Source organism: Neofelis nebulosa, chromosome 1 (genome assembly GCF_028018385.1).
Source record: "Neofelis nebulosa isolate mNeoNeb1 chromosome 1, mNeoNeb1.pri, whole genome shotgun sequence".
NCBI classification, from domain to species: Eukaryota; Metazoa; Chordata; class Mammalia; order Carnivora; family Felidae; genus Neofelis; species Neofelis nebulosa.
In genome coordinates, this window is record NC_080782.1 from 193814036 (window position 1) to 193832299 (window position 18264).

Below are 18264 nucleotides of genomic sequence, written 5' to 3' on the forward strand. Positions count from 1 at the left end.
AACACTACCACGTTGGACAAGCATTAAAATATAAACACCCATTTCAGTTAGTAGAGAGATTTAAAATAACATGCCATGATCTCAATTACAGACAGCTTCGATTCACAGTGCCTCAGCTATATTTTAAATAATCTGTTTTGGAATGAGAACAGAGGAAGACAGAGGAACAATTTTTCAGTCATCATAAAATCTCAGAAATTCTTTGCACTTGAGCCACAAGCCCTAAGCTTAAAAAACATATAACAAACCAGTGAAACTTACCTGACAGTGACTCGGTTTGATAAATCCTGTAGATCCCCAGGATGGAAAAGCTGGGCTTCTTTCAATCCAATCTGTTCACAAGCTTTCAAAAAAACGTTTATATTATCCTGTGAAAAGAAGTGGAAAGTGATTGCTTAGCCAATCTCTCTCTCTCAAACAAAGGGTACACGTTTTTATGATAGAACTTCTAAGCTTCAAAGTCCAATTACAGCCAGCAAAAATGAGGCAGCAAGACTAGTGCATACATTTTTTTTTAATTACATGGGCATGTATAGCCTTTAAGTCTTCCAGAGCATTCACGGTAGCGCTAGCTTATGCCTGGGCATACGCTGTTCTGTGATCTTTGTGACCGGCACGTTAAACATTACCTGTTACAGGACAAGTGCCTAGCCACTGAGCAGTAATCTACACTTTGATGTCAGCTCTGCTCTGCAAACAAACGCCCTCTTCCCAGCTTTGCACGACAAGCCTCACCTCTCCTCTTTAAAAATAACTCCAGCTACTGACAGTCACCCACCCAGAAACTGTTGGCAGGGAAGAAATAAGAGGAGGAACATTCTGTTTCTATGATTACAAATTACAGAACGACCGTGGAATACCACACCTGGAATCTGGGTTTGGTTGCTGAGCTGGCTCTTGACAGACAGGGAAACCATGCTACAGGACCCAGGAGAAGCCTAACGTTCATTGGCTAAATCGCATAGTTGAGGTGTGGTACATTATTCACACACGCCCTGCACCTGCTTCAGGAACTGCCGCCAAAAAAAAAAAAAAAAAAAGGAAATCTAGGTTGCCCTCCTGGCTAATTTCAAAAACCAAAATCCTCCTTTCACAAACCAATGCTTTCCATTCATGTAAACTGCTGCCCAAACATGGACTACTACAGATACACATTTGGTGGGCAGAATTAGCTGGAGTTTCCCTCTTCTCCTTTATGAGGTTGAGCTTGGGAAGATCGCGTGGGGACTCTACCTTCTCTTGGTTAGGACTTTCAAAGAAGAGAACAGCCTGCTAGCATGCCAACACACATTTGTCCACGTGCACACACCAGTGCTCTCACACCACATCTGTAGTTGAAGAGAGCCTCCCTGAAACCTCACCTCCCTAACAGCTGGCTCTGAGGAACCAGAAGATAGCCTGCCACTTGGAAAAAGACAATTACTCTTTTCCCATGCTGAGAAGCCAATCCCCACAAGAAAAGGCAGGGTGGCCTAGCAAAGTGGGAAGGAAAGATACAGAAGCAAGGAGGAAGAAGCTAAATTTAGCAGCATGGATTCCTGGAGAGTGAGGGGATTTAGGGAAAAGGTGAGCAAATGCACAGCAAGAGAAAAGCCACACCAACTACTAGGGACTAAGAGACATTCAAAACAAAATATTTGTGGGGGGGGGATGGGGGGTTATTCTAGTGCACTATCAGTAAAAGGCAGCGTGAACTACCTGGCTGAAAGCTAAAATCCATGCTCACTTTAAGTAAGAGGTCAAAGAGCAAAAGAATTTATAAGTCCAAAGTTGAACAGCTCAATGGAAGATGATAAATCTGACTTGGTGGAAAAAAAACAAAAGGGGGAAGTCACATATTGGCAATATGCCGGAAGGAGCAACAGTGATCATTTTGTTAAGCTCGCATAATTAAAAAAACCCATACAATCTCATTACCCAATGATTCAAATTAACGGTTCTAAAACTGGCCTTCAGAGAAGCAGACAAGAACGAATGGTTTGGTGTTTCAGTACTCCAAATCCCACAGGAAGAAAAGTACGTTTCAAAAGAGGAAGAAAAAAACCATTAGAAGTCTTCCCAAGACATACACACACACACACACACACACACACACACACACACACACACACAAGAAGTCTTCCCACAAACTCAATTTGGTTGAATGTTTAAAATGTTATAAAACATTATGACACAGTTAAACAGAAAGTAAGTACAGAAAGTAAGCCGATTGCACTGACTGCCAAAATAGTCTTTCATGTGTTTTCTAAAAACATAATAGCAGTCATCCAGTTGACAAACATATATACAGATTGCTAAGAACAAAACTACATATGCCTCAAAACCCACCCAATTATTTAGAAAGAAACCACTTAAAATCAAAGTGATTATAGTTAATTAGAGATGAAGGGAAAAATAGAATATGATTAAATTCTATTTTTAAATAAAGCCTTTACATGAAAAAGCAGAGTTTCTCTTAAATAGTTCAATGACACTCAAGTTGACTTTACAAACGAGGCTGCACATGGCCTATGCAGCAGGAACAGGTTGTATTAAGATCACAATTGTAACCTAAATCCAGCTTACTGGACTTGAGCCCACGGGTAATTTATTTTTTGCGATTTCAAAGGACCTAGGCAGAGAGTTCCCTCAGGGAAGATACAGAATTATCAAATGAAATTTTAATGTCTGTTGAACCATCGAGAAGCCACACCCCACTCAACATATTAAAAGGGAAGCGTTTAGTCTTCATTAATGGAATCATTTTCCCTGGAAACTAGCAAAGATAAAGTAAAAACAAAGGACAAACGTGAAAACATCTCATTGGACTGTTAGCCAGGAGAGAGCCCAGTAGCTCTGCCACTAACTTTAGAAATAACGTTTCTAACATTATTAATGTATCAGCCTTTCTGGCCCCATTTTCCGCCTCTGTGAAATGAGCAGTTTCTGGATCCGTACCCCATTCCCAAGGGCACACACCTCTGTGCCAGCGGAGAGAAGCCCGGCCCTCCCCAGCTCAACCCTTCACACGAGTATTGCATAGCCCAACTTGAAGAAAAGACTTCTTGGCAAAAAAGCCGGCACTAAGCATCTGCAATTCCCACACGTTGAGGACGGAAAGTGGCTTCACAAAAACAAAACAAAATGAGGATCCCAGATGATCTGCAATAGCCCCTTTCAGTGTTGTTCTTCTAAGGTAGGAATAAAAGCAGACACTATAAACAGACAAGGTGGGATGGCTCGAGATTTTCACATTCTTCCCCAGAGCCTCTCCATCCCTTTGCCTTGAATCAGTTATAAGGGCAATCATAACAGGGTAAATTAGAGAGAGATTAAGGAGTCAGGAACAGTACCTGCTAACACCTGAAGCAAGATGAGGACTCCACAAAAATTTACCAATATTCCCAGGTTTATAGTGGCGCAGTACTGATTATCTACCGCTACATAGCTAGTTATCCCAAAACTTAGCAGCTTAAAACAATACAGACTGATACAGTTTCTGAAGGTCAGGAATTCAGCAGTGACCCAAGTTGGATTGTTCTGGCATGGAGGTCCCTGAGCAGGCTGTAGACATCAGGCCAGACTGCAGTCACCTGAAGACCTTCCTGTGGCTTGAAGGAGCTGCTTCCAAAGAGGTGCACTTGTAGGTGGCAAGTTGGGGCTGGTTGTCGGCAGGAAGCCTCAGTTCTGGATCAAATGGACATCTCCATCGGGCTGCCTGACAGAGTGAATGATCCAAAGGAAAGCAAGATAGAGGCTGCAGGGTCTCGTGGCTTATCTTTTCAAGTCACACAATATTTCCTCAGTATCCTGCTGATGGACTAGGTCAGCCCCGTTCAATGCAGGGAGGACTACGCAAGAACATAAATGGCAGGAGGCGGGATCACTGGGGACCAGTTACCACAGTTCACTCTTGAGCCCTAATGGTTCATGTCCTTCCCATATGCAAAATACACTAATCCCTTCCCAAAGCCCTAGAAATGTTCACCCCTATACAAGGTGAGCTCCAAGTTCAGAATTTCATCTAAACCAATTCTGGCTTTACATGAGGCTCCTCAGGTGGACATCCTTAAGGACAGCCCTCGAATACAGTTCCTCTCAACATGAATACCAGTGAGCTAAAGCAACAAGTTACTTGTCCCCACATACCCAACACAGTGGTGTAGGGTAACCTCTAGATATATTCCAGCTCAAATGTGGAGAAATGAGGGCACACAGGAGTCACTACACCTCAGAAACTCTGAAATCCTGCAAGGCATAGATTGGTAGGTCTTTCATTAGTCTTCAAGGCCAGTGAATTCGTCATGGTTTTTGCTTCATCCTCCGGATTCTTGATTCCCCCTTAAAATCATCATTTGCTTCCTTGAAAAGTAGTTTGTGTCTGCATGTATGTAGCTTTCTCAGTCTGCTTTCTGCCTAAAAAAGTTTGGGGGACTAATTTTGTAACCTTCTGTCCCTTTCAGTGTATGTTTACAGCTTCTAAAGAGAATCCCCTCAATACTGTCTTTTATGAATCCTATTGGCCCTTAATTTCATTAGATAAAAGCCTCACCCACAAATCCCTTCAAGGGGGAACGGCAGCCCTCCTCTTAGTCCACTGAGATGACAGAGGGACATCACCTTTATGCTTCTCAGAAGCCCTGTCATTTGGATGGACTTCCGAGGCACTACTTTGGATCTTTCCAAGATCTTCAAGGATTTTACAGCTACACGCTCAGCTTCATCTTCAGACCTTGTCTTCCTGCTAGTGTGCACTTAATTTGATGTTGGCCTGAAAGCCATTTCTCAATTTTAGCCTCCTTTACTGACTAAAGAGGCTGACAATTTTCAAAACCAGCAATTCCTGTGCCCCTCTTGTTTATCATGTTATCTGCTGTCCCACATTTTACTTATGATCAGCAAGAGGATGCCAGGCAGCACTTCAGCACACCACCTGGAGGTCTCGGCTAGAACACCTAATTAGGTACAATGTATAGGTACAAGGGAGAGAATCATCGGGACCACGTTAGAAGATGGCTACGGTACTTGAACACAATCATATATTATACATTTCTATGGAATCTTAACTCCTCTCTGTCTCCATTATACATCCTGAAGAGTCACAAGAAGGATAACGTGAGGCCAAAATGAATATTCTCACACTAGATGCAGAGGTAACATGGGTCTTTGGCGACATGAACTCTTTCAGAGCCTTTCACCCCACTTTCCTTCTCAAAGCACTTATCCAGTAACACAGACTCATGTCACTTCAGCAGATTGCTTTCTTATCAGGGATGGGAGTAATTGAGGAGAGTATCAGGGGACCAGAGTTGAATGAATATATTTTAGCAAGCTGCTATCAGTCAATATAAGGGCTCTCTCAGTACTTTTTTCTCTTCGTCCCAAGCCCCCATTCACTCCCACTCCTCTTCACTAAAAGGTGCTTTCTGGCTTGGTCAACTGAGCATCTGAGTCTTGATTTCAGCTCAGATCATGATCCCAGGGTCATGGGATCAAGGCCCAAGTCAGACTCCGTGCTGACCGTGGAACCTGCTTGGGATTCTCTCTTAAAAAAAAAAAAAAAAAAAAAAAGTTTAAAAGATTTAAAAAAAAAAAGAAAAGAAGGAAAGAATATACCCTCAAGAATTAAAGAGTTTCCCAAACAACTACATGTACATGCACATTAATAGCAGCACTATTCACAATAGTCAAAAGGTAGAAAGAGCTAAAATGTACATTTACAGCAATGGATAAACAAACTGTGATATATTCACACAAAGGCATATTAGTCACCCATTTAAAAAAAATGAAGAACTGATACATTTTACAGCATGGATGGACCACCAAAACATTATGCTAAGTAAAAGCTAAACACACACATTTACATATTCCATTTATATGAAATATCCCGAATAGATAGATCCTTAAGAGAAAGAATGCAGATTGGTTGTTGACAGAGGAGTTTAGCAAGGGACAGTATGAAATAGGAAGTGACCTAATAGGCAAGAGGTTTCACTGGGGAGGGATGGAAATGTTTGGTGACTGCACAACACCGTGAATATACCATATTCCACTGAATTGTCCACCTTGAAATGGCTGTATTTGTTATGTAAATTTCACCTCTATAAATTTTTTGAAGGAGTGTCTTCTCTAACGTGCTTAAAAATGTAAGTGTCCTTCAAAGTGTTGATTCACTTATGTGAATGGCATTACATAAATGGCATTATGGTCCACATTTTTGTCTTAGAGCTTCAACCATTTTGTTACACAAAAGTCTCAATCCTCATTAAAGTCTATACTATACCTCCCTAGGCTCTTACACTGACCAAAGTCATTTTCATTTTCACTTGGAGGAACTTAAAAAAACGTATCTTTCATACATTTCTTTGAAATATATCTTTAATGATATATTTTCAAGACTTCCAACTTATAGAGGGAATACTTTGTATCAGGAAACCTTAATTCACAACAAATGGAGAATGTCTATTCATAATGTCAAACCAGTTAGACCCACTTCTGCAAAAGTATAGAGGGTCAAAAGTGTCATCAATAAAAATGGATTCTTTACATAAAGACAAAGAGATCTATTACAGAAGCCCTGAATAAGATCAATATCCTAATTCTGAAAAAGAGTAAAACTGACTGTGCTCAGGGCTATAGCCGTACAGACAACAAGGGCCATATAGTCAACACCCATAAACAAAACCTAGCTAGAATGTCATCACCTGAGAGTGTTCCCTCACCAACGAGCCAAGTGCTCCTCGTGTGCTCACCTGTGCCCTGTTACTCCCAGTAAGTTTCTAGGCCTACTTTGAGCAACATTGTTTTTTTTATTAAAAAAGAGAGCACATTATCCAATTCCTCTGAACCTGGGAACATGACTGTGTGGATCAATTTATCAGAAGGCCAAGAGACTTGGTGACCTCAACTCCTTTTCCATTTATGATATGGTACCAAAGCCCCTCTTTGCCTGGCATTGACAGTGACAAAAGTTAGGAAGTATATGCCAGCAATCAAGAGGTTGTATCCACTGTTTGAGGCAGAGAAACTGAACTAAATCTCTACGTTAGAATAACAGTCCCTAGCCAGCCACGTCAGAATCTCTAGAGGGAGCACACAGTCACCACACAGGTGATGCTGACACACACACTAGACAACAGCCGACCTAGCCTCTTGCCACTCAACACGGGGTCCACACACCAGCACCATCACTTGGGAGCCTGTGAGACATGCAGACTCTAGCTCCACCCTGGACCCACTCAATCAGAACCCACATGCTAAGAGAATCACTCAGGTGATTTGAGTCTTTGTAGACATAAGTTTTCTGGCAAGTAACAAAATAAGGAAAGTCTGAGCACAAGTCACCTCCAAAAGTACTCACATTCCATTCTGGTGATGTACTAATTGTGATCAATCGCAAGTATTCGAAAGCAATTCCCAAGCAGCAAAGTGACTACAATATATCCAAGTGTGCATTTTAATTATATAGTTTCCACTAAGAAAGTGGTGTGGTTGCAATTTTCGTCAGGGGCACTAGTTTTATTATTATTTTAGAGACTTCATCCTCTATTTTATGGCTTAGTGAAGAAATGTAAGCTGTGTTACTAATACCTACATGTTATGATTACAATATGTAGGTAAACCTACAGATCCAACTTCGGTACTTATTTGAGGAAAGTAAGCAGTACGTTTTCCTTCGGTTCTTATCTGTCTGCCAAGAGAAAGCCTCAGTCATGTGCTGATAGATAGCAAAGGATTGGGGGACGAGGAGAGTAATAAGGTTTTGCCACATGTGGAGTGGAGATGGGAATAAGAACCAGCTAGGAATGCTTAAAAGGAATGGCCAAGTGACACTGAGGGCCCAAGGGATTATAGATGATAAACCACCAAGCTGCTGGCGTAGTTTTCTCCAGCACTGCTTGGCAGAGGAGGAGCAAAGACCATACCGAGAGGCAGAACCAAGCACTGGCAAGTAAGGGAAGGGCAAGCAGAGGGCTGTGCTCTGGTAAAAGGGTGGTCACTAAAATGCTTCATCAACCCCGGGTGACAATGAACTACACAGAAGCGGTGACAGGCTGTCACACTGCACCGTGCATTAAGGTACGGTCTTCCATGGTGTTCAGATGAAATTTACATCAAAAATGAAGGAGTTCTCAAACATACTTACTCTTTTGAAAGCAAGAAAAGAAAATGCTGAAATAGAGGCTTAAGAACTTCTGAGACCAACATGGGGAACAAAAGAAAAACGTTCTGTCGTCAAATTATCCATGTTCTACATTCCAAAGTAAAACAGATACGTAATTGCTTAAAGAAACACCTCATAATGATGCCAAAACACATTTTAGGAAGCAGTAAAGCACGTTTAATGAAGGAAAACGACACAGTAAAACTTAAGAGCTAGCTGGGAATTCGTGCTCCTTCAGTATAACTGCTCCTACCCCCCTTCCGAGAGTCACTTTTACAGGTGATGTGTCTGGATCATCAGCCCTTGTATTTGCTTTTCCAGCCTCGGGGACTCCTTGCTTTATGAGACTGATTCTCTTTTAGTCATTTCTCTGTCAAAAAAAGTCCAAAGACTCCCTCGCTGTAATTGTAAAACACCGATCCTAAATCTGACTACTTAATATGAACTAACTCCCACGAGAGCCCCTTAGCTACTTAGTTCTCCTGCCTCCTACCCTCCACACATTCCCCCAACCTCACATCTTCTCTTCAAATATCCCCAGTTTTCTCAGTGCCCCTTGGCCCTCTGTGACAGTTTTCAGTTCTCATGTCATCCCAACCAGTCCTTTGCTGAATCACTGATTTTCTCGAGTTAACATCCACTGAACTCTTATCGTATGCCAGGCAGCATTCTGAGGCCCTTTACACAAACTATGTCAAATTCACACTAAAAAAGCTTAGGAAGTCTTATTGTACCCATTTTACACATGAGGAAACTGAGGCTAAGAAGCGTGTGACTTACCCCAGGTCATCCAGTAAGTGGTGGATTGAGGATTCAAAGCAAACAGTTCAATTCCTGAGTCTGTGCTCTTAACCACTATATTGATTTCCCATTAATGCTATAACAAATCACCGCATCAGTGGCTGAAAACAAGACCAGTTTATTACCCTATAGCTCTGGAGGTCAGAAGTCCAAAATCAGTCTCATTGTGGTAAAAATCAAGGTGTTGGCAGGGCTGCATTTCTTTCGGAAGCTCTAGGAGAAAATCCATTTCTTTTCCTTTTCCATCTTCCAGAGGCCCTCTCCTCCACGTTTGAAACCAGCAGCACCAGCCTGAGTCTCTATTGTACCACCATCTGACTAATTCTTGCTCTCTTCTACTTAATAGGACTCTTGGGATTATCCTGGGCCCACCTACATAATCCGGGATCCTTTCTTCATTTCAAAGTCAACTGGTTAGCAACCTCAATTCTACCCAGAACCCGATGCTAACCTCCTCTTACAAGACACTGGCAGGTTCACTGCATTAGAGCATGAACATTATTGGGAACCATTCTTTCTATGACAACCATCATTGTTCCTTATAGACAATTTCATTCTCAAAATGAAGCATATGTAACTCAAAACAGGACTCCAGGTGTGGTTAATTATCAAAGTCATCACTTGATGGGTCACTAATAATTGTCCTCTTATAAAATGCAAATGACAGTGATTTTGAAGATTTAGTGAGGAAACAGGTGATTGATTGGCAGTTTCTAGGAATATAGTAAGTAGCCAATAAATGGACCTTACTTCTCGTTACAGGACACAGGTACTTTGCCTTGTGGCATCTATATGATGCTGTTGGCTAACTGAGATGTACACTGGCAGCAACCAGTTCACAGGGACAAGATAATTCACAGGAAGATGACCTGTGGACTTTAATGGACCAGGAGGCTAGTGAAATTTAGCATAAACTAAGGTGGATATAAAGAATCGGAAATGCAAATCATATGATTCTATCAAGTGAGGTTTCATGGATAAAGGCATAAAGTGCATGATTAAGTTTGCAGATAATACAAAACCACTGCTTTCTTGTGATTTTTCCCCCCAAAAAACCAAATCTATTCCTGATAAATATCCTTTTGGAGACTTGCAGCCATCTAGATCACGTTAAATTGCAGATTTTGATATTCAGTACATTAACTATGTCTGATTGTTCCAACATCTACAAACAAGACTAAGTATAATCCCCATGTTTTTATTCCATCCTTTTTTTAAAAAATGAAAATAGCACAAGTACAAAGCCCTAAGGCAAACTGTAGAAACTTCTCTCGAAGTTTATATGGATTTACATTTAGCTCCTTAAAATTGAGCTTTTTTACTTAAGATTTCACCTACAAATATTATTATCTGGTCTATTTTTCTCCATCTTGACTACAACAAGGCCACAACAGACAGTTGGCAGGAATTAAGACATGTCTAAAAGGGAGGGGTGGTAAAATGACTGAATAAACCATAAATGAATAAAATGAGCATCATGTCAGGGAAATGATCAGGCAACAAGGAATGCAGAGACTCCCATCTTTTCCACAGGACACCCCCACACAATGGTTGCTTTGGGGGCACGCAGGCCTGTTATTGCCACATTCCTTGTGAAGCCGGAGATGAGGATTTTAAATGAAACCTGAGGGTCTGCAAATGTTGGCTCCAATTTTAAAAACAAGCAAAAATGGTTTAAGTCCAACAAAACTCATCATGAGCCATTTCATGACCTCTTGCTGGTCTCCGGAACTCGCCATGGTACCAACCCGGTAATATTTTTCTTTAGAGCATTTGTGGTAGACAAGGCTGGCTTCTAATGTTACTCTCTTGTTAAATAATCACAAACCATCCCTTTAATCATCTTTTCCATCATGTTATCAGGGAACAATATCTAAGACTGACACTGATCACTCTGACATTTGCAAATCTGCAATCTTATGCAAACTGCCTAAGAATAATGTAATACTGTCTAACCAATTATCTGGACACTCCATGGCCAGTCAAGTTGACACACAAAACTAGTCATTACAACTATCAAAACTGTTTTTCAACTGCCCTTCCTGCTTTTCTTCTTAATTTCCTTCAGTCTACTCATCACATACCAATTTGTGATTTTCTTACTTTTACATTTTATTGAGATATAATTCACATACAAGTCATGAATTTAAAGTGTATGATTCAATGGTTTTTGGTATGTTCACAGATACATGTACATCCTTTACCACAGGCAACCAAAGATCTCTAACAAATTAAATTCCTCTCAAAAGTCCCCAGTGGCTTCTCATCATGCTAGAAGTAAAATGTGATCTACCACCAAAGCTGATAGAGCCACATACATCTTTGCTGGCCTACCTCTCCACCTTACTCAGTTCCAGATCCATAGTCCTTGCTGGCCCAGCTTGATCCTGCCTTGATCCCCCCTCGTTTCCTTCTGTCTGGAAAAGTCTCACGATCCCCGTACATTACCCTCCTTCAGTTTATTCAGGTCCCCAATCAAATGTCAACTCCAGAAACAAGATGTCCCTAAGCACTTTCTCTGAAACACTTCTCATACTCAATCATTCGCTATCCATTCACTTTATTTTTCCCAGAGTAATTATTGTCAACTGACGAGGTATTACATATTCTGCACGGTAACTATTAGTACCTGATAAGTTATTACTGACCTGCTGACCAAGCTCCATTAGGGAGGAACTTTCTCTGCCTAACTTGTGGCTTTGTTCCAAGTTCCAAGAATAGTGCCTGGCACATAGTAGGTGTTCAATAAATACTTTTAGGAAGGGAGGGATAGTCATGGGCCTAAAACCTATCAAATAACTGATGTGTTCATACCAGTCTTAGACCTGGGTTCTATTTCTTATTAACTTCATTTGCTCTACTGTTTCCAATTTCTACACAACAAAAGGTGCTTAAAGAGAGACATTCTGAGCATTTTCATATCTGAATAAAACTGTCCTGTATGACATAATCCTACTATGAATGAATTTTTCTTTAACTTTACAAGCTAATCATGGTGTTGCTTTAGGAATTCTAATTCATTAATGTTTTTTTTAAGATGTTGCCCTCAAGGCTAAAAGTTGGCATACGTTCATCTTAGATTTAAAAACAAGTACGTTTTGGAACTCTAGGGAAATGCTCCTATCTTGTGCCAGTGCCATGACTAACAAATTATGGCCTGAAATAAAACAGGAATTTCCTGATTTGCAGTGCTGTATCATTATGAGGGTATTGGAAACAACTTCAATGTTGACACTAAGTTTTTATGTTTTCATTTTTGGTGATACTTATCTTTAACTGGGAGTTGGAGAAAAGTAAGGAGATAAGGAGATAAGGAGATAAGGAGATTCTTGACAAAATCACCTAAAATTTCTTTATAAATAACTCAATTATCATGGAGTTATTTATAGGCCATTTATATGGAGGTATTAAGGCGGAGGTATTAAATATCTAATATTTGTTACCCTGAAAACAGCCAATGCACAATCTCCATTCAGTCTGTTTTCTTAGACTTGATTATTATATAATGCTAAAGTATTTCAAAATACTGCTGATCACAGAAATTCCAGGAAAATATACATTAGAAAAGAAATTATTTAAATTAAAATATAACCACAGAAAATGTCATTTTCAATGCATAAAGTGGCCTTATTTTTAGTAAATGGCCAGCCTTTATGTTATAATATCTTACCTAAGCGTAATAATACATTAAATAACACTGTAAGCAGTAACACTATAGTACTCTCCTATAACTTTATTAAGAAGAAAAAGCACTCAATATTTTAGTTATTAGTGTTTGTTTTTAAAGAAAATAATCAGATTGACAAGCTAGAAAAATAAAAATAGTTTAAATTTTATTGTTCGAGGCATAATTATACAACTTGTAATAGTGGTTCACCCTCCCTTTGAAATTAAAAGATTTCTTTAGTGTAGTTTTAATCATGAAATCACAACTGAGCAATTTTAATCAAGTTTATTGATATCATTAACCTCCGCGGCCTCTATTGGTTTTATTTGTAAAAGAGCTCAGAAGCTTAGTGTCCCATAAACCTCCCTCTCCCAACCCCCTGGGTCCCCTTCCCCTTGGAAAAAGAGTGGGATACACAGAGTCACTGCCTGAGAGTGGGTTTTAAAAAGTACATGATAAAACCTGGACGAGCATATTTAAATTTTACAGCTGATTCCTCGGGTGCATTTTCTATTACTGCTGAAAGGGAACAACTAGATGTTTCAATAGTGACCTTGGCACAGACTAGGTTGCACTACCTTGCTGATGTGCCCAAGTGTAGAGGAGAGTGAAGATGAATCAGAAATAATTTTACAGACACAAGAACATTAGCCACTAACAACCTTTTGAAAAATGGCAGCAAGAATGGACCCATAGACTTGTGTGATTTCTTGAAGTAGCTATTATGAAGAGAAGAGAATCTGACTGATATCCAACAGCTTAAGTTAGCTGGCATCTTTTCATTTCCTGCATTCTACAGCATTCCTAAATCAGGAGACAACCTTCCCAGTCTCTACGGTCACACCTTATATATTCCACTCTTGAAAATAATCTGAAAGAGTAACCCTTTAGAGGAAGGATATTCAAATTTGGCCCGTATTTTTCAAGCAAGTGTGGATATAGTGAAGATTTTTAAATTAAGCACACTGACAGACACAAACTTTCAAACAAAAAATGATTCAAACCAAATATTTTTTTTTTTTAAGTAGATTTCATGCCCAGTGCAGAGACCAATGTGGGGCTTGAACTCACAACTGTGAGATCAAAACCTGAGCTGAGATCAAGAGTCAGTTGCATGCTTAGCCAACTGAGCCACCCAGGGGCCCCTCAAACCAAATTTTCTAGAATACGATTCCTTTTCTCAGAGAAACTGCAATTGAAATAGCAGGCATGAGTAGATGACTCAAATCTATACTCAGTCAACAAACCAGCCCATGCAAAGGGGTAGCGTTTATCTTCTCAACTCTTTATCTCCATGGCTCTCAGCCAGGGATGATTTTACCCCATAGGGGTCATTGGCAATGTCAGAAGACATTCTTAGTGGTCATCCTTTGGGGCTGGGGAGCATGGTGTTACCAGCATGTAGTAAGTAAAACCCAGGGAAGTTGCTAAACATTCTACAATGCACAGGAAAGACCACCCCCTAAACAAAGAATGATCTGGCCCAAAACGTCAATAGTGGTGCCAAGGTTGAGAAACCTTGCTTTAGTAAATACAACTAAATCATCAGGGGTCCAAGACAACTATAAGTCTTGGGATTAATAACTTCCTTGATGTTCTCTGCACATATTGTATTTCAGGCGCACTAAGACATCAGATGGTAAACATTATTCTGGTTCAATGACTCTTTTCACCATCAGAATATCTTGCCTGTTTCTCATGGTTTTGTTTTGAGATTGAGTTTTTTAATTCCAAAATAAAGTTTTAGTTTTGAGTTTCAATGAATTGAACATACCCACATTTAACAGCAGCTAATTTTTTGGAAAATTCAGACTGGTTAGATTTTTGGGGGGCATCGCTTTGTGAAGAATATAAAAAAATAGAAAAGATAGGGAAAATCTATTTCTTGAAAAATTAGAACTTAGAATTAAGTGAGAAAAGCCCTATCTCTAGATCTATGAGAACATGGTTAACATCTCTCCAAAAGGGAAAGAAAAAATCATAAAATCATATGAATGTTTCAAGCAAAGCATTCAATATATTTCCAAATCAGCTAAGCACCTCTCTCCATACTGTCATTGCTCAGAGGATATTCATGTGTTCCACACAGATCCACCTACAAACAGTAAACACATCGCCTTGGCTTCAAAGCTAAATACACAGAGTAGCCGACATGAAGTAGATGGAAGTTATAGCTGAAGGAAAAAGAATAAGAATGGAATGATAGAAAACAGGGCTTGGAGCACGGAAATTGTATAATTTTTACTATATTTAATTTAATACAGTGTATCTACCCTAGAGAAACCTCATTCACAGAATCCTCTTTAACCCACACACCTGAACTCAGTGAGCCAAAGGCTATCAGCACTCCAGACTACAACCCATTTTGCCAAGATGACTCCCTTCTCAAGGAACACATCCGTCAGCTGGCCAGTGACCTATGATATTTGTAGCCTGGAAAGACAAGGTAATTTGATTCATTCAGACTCTTCTCTTGGGACCCTCGACTGAGAGACACCATTTCCTATTTGCAATGGGGTAGAAAAAAGTAATCATGTGGAATGTGGCTGCCATATTTATGACTGAACACTGAATTAATGACAGAGTCCTCTGAAAAATCCTGAAAATAAAACACTTCATCTCACTTAGCTTGAAAGCATCTATGCTCTTTTTATTACTAAAAAAAGCATAACTGCATATAAAATTGGTGAATCAGATTAAGGTCTTTGGACATACCAATGTCAATTTCCTGGCTTTAATACTGTATCACAATTATGCAAAATATTACCATGAGAGAAACTGGGTGAAGGTCACAGAGGACCTCTTTGTACTGTTTTTTTTTCCAACTTCCCATGAAACTATATTTATCTCAAAAAGTTTTTTAAAAAGCAAGTATCAGATAAAAAATACTACCTAGCTGTATTAGTTTCCTAGTTTCCTACCCATAAACTGGGTAGCTGAAAAAAACAAAGATTTATGGTCTCACAGCTCTGGAGGCTAAAAGTCCAAAATCAAGGTGCCCACAAAGCCATGGGCGCTATAAAACCTGTAAAGAAATTATTCCTTGCCTCTTCCTAGTTTCTTGTGGTTTGCTGGCAATCTTTAGTGTTCCTTGCCTGTACATGCATCACTTCAGTCCTCAGTTGTCACATGGCATTCCTCCTGGGTGTATCTGTACTCACATAGCCATCTTTTTATAAGGACAACAGTCATATTAGACCAGTCCCCCCCACCCCAATTATGACCCCATCTTCACCAACCTTATTCACAAATAATGTCACACCCTGAGGTACTGGGGTTTAGGACTTCAATATGTTATGTTTTGGTGAGTAGGGGTAGAAGGGAACACAATTCAACCTATAACACTCTTCCTTCAAAGACCTAATTCTGGAGCTTACTATTTTTCACGACTGAACCCTTTTTCATTTATTCATTCAAAAAAAAATTTTGCGTCCCATAAATATCAATCATTATATTGCTGTGAACAAAAAAAATTTTCTAGTATAAAAAGTCTGGCTCAGGCTTTTTATCTTTCTTCTATACATATCGAAAATGAAGGCTTCTAACATACGTTTTCTTGAGGAGTTCTTCGAGGTCAAACTTCATAGTCCAACTACGATTCCTCATGTGTGTTCAATAAATGTCAGGCTATTATAATTCATTGCAGCACATTTATATATCTGGTGTTTTCTTGCCCATTTACTAATCTATTTTCCAGATCCTGTTCCACCACTACAACATTAAGCTCTTTGAGGATAAAGTCTTTCTCTGTCTTTATTCCTCCAATATATCCCTACAAACCAGAAACATTCTTGACCTAGTATGCACTCAACTATTTGTTAAAAAAATGAATGTGCTACAAAAGGACCTGTATGTCACACTATATAATCCCTTTCTGTCCACATATGACAACCCTACCAGACAGATGCTGGAGCTCTAATGCACACTTCAAACTGAGGCTTCGAGAAGTTTTGACATAACCATCCTGACATACAAGCATGGAAAGAAGGAGTCCATGTGGCATGATAACAACTTCAAACCAACTGTAGTCAATTCTACAACTGTGGTGATTCTTATGCTCCTACACCCCCACTAAAAATGTTCAGTGTCCTATACTTGGGAAATCATCCCATTTAATATTCTGGAAATACATCTCATTTTAGTTTCTAGAGATAAAATCCAAACTAGATAGAATTTTCATGCTTGAAGTACAAATACTTAGAGAGATTGTTGTATTTAAATATAAAAAACATTTGGCTTATATCTAATCATAGAATCAGAAGATTGAATAAAACCTCTAGTGGCCAGTAACAACAAACCACCACAATTCAAGAATTCCAAATATGCAGGGTGTTTGAAATCAAAGGCTAATTTCATTTAAAATGTGTATAATTGATCCAAGAAATGACAATTCACAATTTAAATATTAAAGTAAGAAAAACTGGAGACACTTAAAAAGATTTTAAATATAATTCAAACTTTTAATTTTCACAGAAATAATTTCATAAAAATGATTTTCATATAAGACTTAGTTATTTTTATTAAACTGAATGTCTCTTCCTAGAAACACTTCAAAAACCAAATTTCTTTGGGGAATCTGGGTGGCTCAGTTGGTTAAGCATCTGACTTCAGCTCAGGTCATGATCTCAAGGTTCATGGGTTCGAGACCTGCATCAGGCTCTGTGCTGACAGCTCAGAGCCTGGAGCTTGCTTCAGATTCTGTGTCTCCCTCTCTCTTTGCCCCTGCCCTGCTCATGCTCTGTCTCTCTCACTCTCTCTCTCAAAAATAAACATTTAAAAAAAATTTTTAATAAAAACAAATTTCTTTAATTTATTCCTTAAATAATACCTTCTGACTATGAATTACTGACTATAAATTACTAGAAGTAATTCATACATATATGTATATTGCTATACATTCATATACATATCTTCAATATATAGCAATATATGCATGCCTGATAGGTTTTTTACCTAACCAAATTTGAGACCAATAAAAATATCACGTCATGATAGAAATCATGTCATGATAGAAATGGAATAGAATTAACTTGGTAAGAAAGAAGTAATTCATATTTGAGCCCAGCTGCTCTGAGAACTTTACATATATTCTATGTTTCAAAAGAAAATTATAATTGATCTTTCAAAGAAAAAAGAAAGCTCTAAAACTCTTCTTTCCTTCTCTCCTAGACAGTTATTTTCCAATAATACACAATGTGTGACTAACTTATTCCTATAAAACTGTAATGAGATTTTCATAACAGCTGCAAATCCAGAAATTTTGATGCTGTTACCCTTTAATCCTTCATGCCTCTGACATCTGCAAACACATGGTTGGCCAAACAAAAAGTTCTTGAATATAATAAGCAGCTTGACTATTGCAAAGATGATTTTATCTATCTATCTATCTATCTATCTATCTATCTATCTATCTAAATTCCAGGTTATTAGCTGTCTTAAACTTCAGTGTATTATAAAATTAATTTTTTTTTAATTTTTTTAACGTTTATTTATTTTTGAGAGACAGAGAGAGACACAGCATGAGCAGGGGAGGAGCAGAGAGAGAGGGAGACACAGAATCTGAAGCAGGCTCCAGGCTCTGAGCTGTCAGCATAGAGCCCGATGCGGGGCTCGAACTCACAGACTGCAAGATCATGACCTAAGCTGAAGTCAG

At 39.1% G+C, this 18264-nt stretch overlaps 1 protein-coding gene across 24 annotated transcripts in view; it reads right to left on the reverse strand.

Annotated features, from left to right (window-relative positions):
• LMO7 (LIM domain 7) overlaps positions 1 to 18264 on the reverse strand; it is a 196546-nt gene that overhangs the window by 93775 nt on the left and 84507 nt on the right. For 20 of the 24 annotated variants that reach the window (XM_058682605.1, XM_058682673.1, XM_058682770.1 and 17 more), the window contains exon 4: positions 262 to 368. In XM_058682605.1, coding sequence (XP_058538588.1) covers positions 262 to 368 — 107 coding nt within the window. Of the gene's footprint in view, positions 1 to 261; positions 369 to 506; positions 518 to 865; positions 965 to 18264 lie in introns of those variants that run through there. The other 4 variants (XM_058682802.1, XM_058682747.1, XM_058682684.1 and 1 more) reach the window with 2 other exon arrangements.